At 42.7% G+C, this 2,614-nt stretch overlaps 1 protein-coding gene across 1 annotated transcript; it reads left to right on the top strand.

Moving 5' to 3' along the window:
- The first annotated feature begins 538 nt into the window (after positions 1–538).
- On the top strand, positions 539–934 carry LOC138898714 (uncharacterized). Its single transcript, XM_070184807.1, has one exon. The coding sequence runs from the start codon at positions 539–541 to the stop codon at positions 932–934; it is 396 nt and encodes a 131-aa protein (XP_070040908.1).
- Positions 935–2,614: the final 1,680 nt, after the last annotated feature.

Below are 2,614 nucleotides of genomic sequence, written 5' to 3' on the forward strand. Positions count from 1 at the left end.
GAAGGATGAAATGCCTCTCACCACTATTCTTGAGATCGATATTTTTGACATGTGGGGGATAGACTTCATGGGGCCATTTGTGAGTTCCTGTGGTAACACTTATATTTTGGTTGTTGTTGATTATGTTTCTAAGTGGGTTGAAGCTGTAGCTTTGCCCAACAATGAGGCACGGAGTGTGGTGGCGTTCCTAAAGAAAAATATCTTTACACGGTTTGGAACCCCTCGGGCAATCATCAATGATAAGGGTTCTTATTTCTGCAATAAGGCTTTCGACACTTTGCTTTCCAAGTATGGTGTCAATCATAAGGTGTCAACGCCTTATCATCCATAGGCTAGTGCACAAGTTGAGGTCTCCAACAGAGAGATAAAGAGCATATTATCAAATACTGTCAATGCAAACCAGACAGATTGGTCAAAGAAACTTGACGATGCTTTGTGGGCTTATAGAACTACGTACAAGACTCCAATTGGTATGTCTCCGTACCGGTTGGTATTTAGAAAAGCATGCCATCTTCCGGTTGAGTTAGAGCAAAAGGCCATGTGGGCGCTCAAGAAGTTAAACCTTGAATGGGATGTAGCAGCCAACCTCTGGGTAGAGCAGCTCAATGAACTTGATGAATTCCGGTTTCATGCTTATTCTAGCTCGTCCTTGTATAAGGACAAGATGAAGTACTTACATGACAAATATGCCCGGAACAAAGAATTCAAGGAGGGTGACTTGGTTCTTCTATTTAACTCCCGGTTACGTTTGTTTTCGAGAAAGCTCAAGTCAAAATGGAGTGGCCCCTTTGAGGTGGTGCACGTGACTCCGTTTGGTGCTCTTGACTTGAAAAACAAAAATGGTGAAATCTTCAGGGTTATTGTGCACCGAGTGAAGCATTACCTCGGCAAGTTTGATGACAGCCATGTGGTGGCCTTGATCAATTTCCAATGATGTTGGTAACATACATCATGCCGCGACGTTAAATCAGGCGCTTCTTGGGAGGCAACCCATGTGTTTTTCTTTCTTCTTTGATTTCCTTCTTAGATCAGGCATTATTTTGAACTTACTGGTTGTGAGATTTGTGTAGGAATTGTTTATGCAGTACATGATTGTTGCTGGAAAAATTTGCCTAAGAGTGGGGAATTACACGGACCGCGCTCAAAATTTCGCGGTCAGCGAGAGCTTTTCGCGGGGGCGTATATTGTCAGCGGACGCGGATTTGAAAAGTCCATAATATCAACTCTCTGAAGTTGTATTTGCATACGCGTTCATAATTTTGCGGTGTGCGTTGATATTACGCGACTGCGCCCGTTATTCCGCTCTCAGCGAACCTGTTTCTGAAAAGGTTCTTCAAAAGGTAAAAAGCGCCGGACGCGGTGGAATTACGTGGACTGCGCTCAGGTGACCTTTGGGGTTGGTATAAATAGGAAGTCCTTAGGTCTTTTACACCTTTTCAAACCCACGCTCTCAACTAAAATAGGCCACTGTTCATCTTTCACTTCTTAAAATTTCAATTTCATATCTCATTAGTCAAGAAGCTATTTCCTACTACAAATCCACATGTGGTATGCTCAAATCTTTACATTAATTTCATCTTTTAATTTTTTTCTATTCTACTTTTAATTTTTCTTTTAGGTTAGGGTTTAATACATGCCACAATCTCAAAATCATGCGTAATTGATGATTACATATCCATGTGGGTAATTGTTTTCCATGCCTAATGGGGGATAGGGTTATTAACTATGCATGTTAATTGCATTAATTTTTGCACTTAGTGAAAGCCCTAGGTTTCAAATGTGCCAGAGGCAGTGTTGTTCGAATTTCGAGGACCGCGGTCCATTTTTACGAGTACGGTTTCATGTTCGCGTACGCGGTGATTTTTCCGCAGTCCGGGTTTGAACTTACGCGGCCGCTTCCCAAAATTCACGGTCTGCGCTCATGAGTTGCAGAGAGTTTGGAAATTGCTTCCGCGGCCACGGTCAGTTTTATGCTGTCCGCGTTTGATCTTTCGCGGCCGCGTCCCAATTTACGCTGTCAGCGGAAACCAATGTTCAGAGAGTTGGTAGTCTGATCCCAACTCATTCGCGTCCGTGCTCATTTTTACGTGGATCGCGCTGACCCTTCTGCGGTCGTACCTCTTTTACGCTGTTAGCGGAACCCTGTTTTGAGAAACCCTTTGATCATTTCATCTGCTGTCCTCTGCCAATTCATTGAACCATAATACTAATGATCTTTCACTAAATGTGTGTGCAGATAATGGTGAAATCTCATGGTGGTCCCGACAAATCCAAAGGGAGAGGAGTTGGGGTGACTTTAAGAGATTGATAGCCCCGATTAAAGGGTTAAACCTAGAGATAGTAATACCCAACTTGAGCCAATTTCATTTGGATTGTATGAACACCCATTTGGGCTTGAGAAAGCCAAATCAGGCAAAGTCACTCAAACTACCAAGAGGTATAGAGCGAGCACTTATGTGTGAAGGTTATATCACGACCCCAATCATAACAAGCTTGCCCTAAATTCTTAACACCCATTAGATACTCACCTAGGCGGAAGTCACTACACTAGTGCTTTTTTAACACTTGAAAACTTTCACCAAAAATATTGTACTTAGCTTACACTTGGCATACA

Source organism: Nicotiana tomentosiformis, chromosome 9, assembly GCF_000390325.3.
Source record: "Nicotiana tomentosiformis chromosome 9, ASM39032v3, whole genome shotgun sequence".
NCBI lineage: Eukaryota > Viridiplantae > Streptophyta > Magnoliopsida > Solanales > Solanaceae > Nicotiana > Nicotiana tomentosiformis.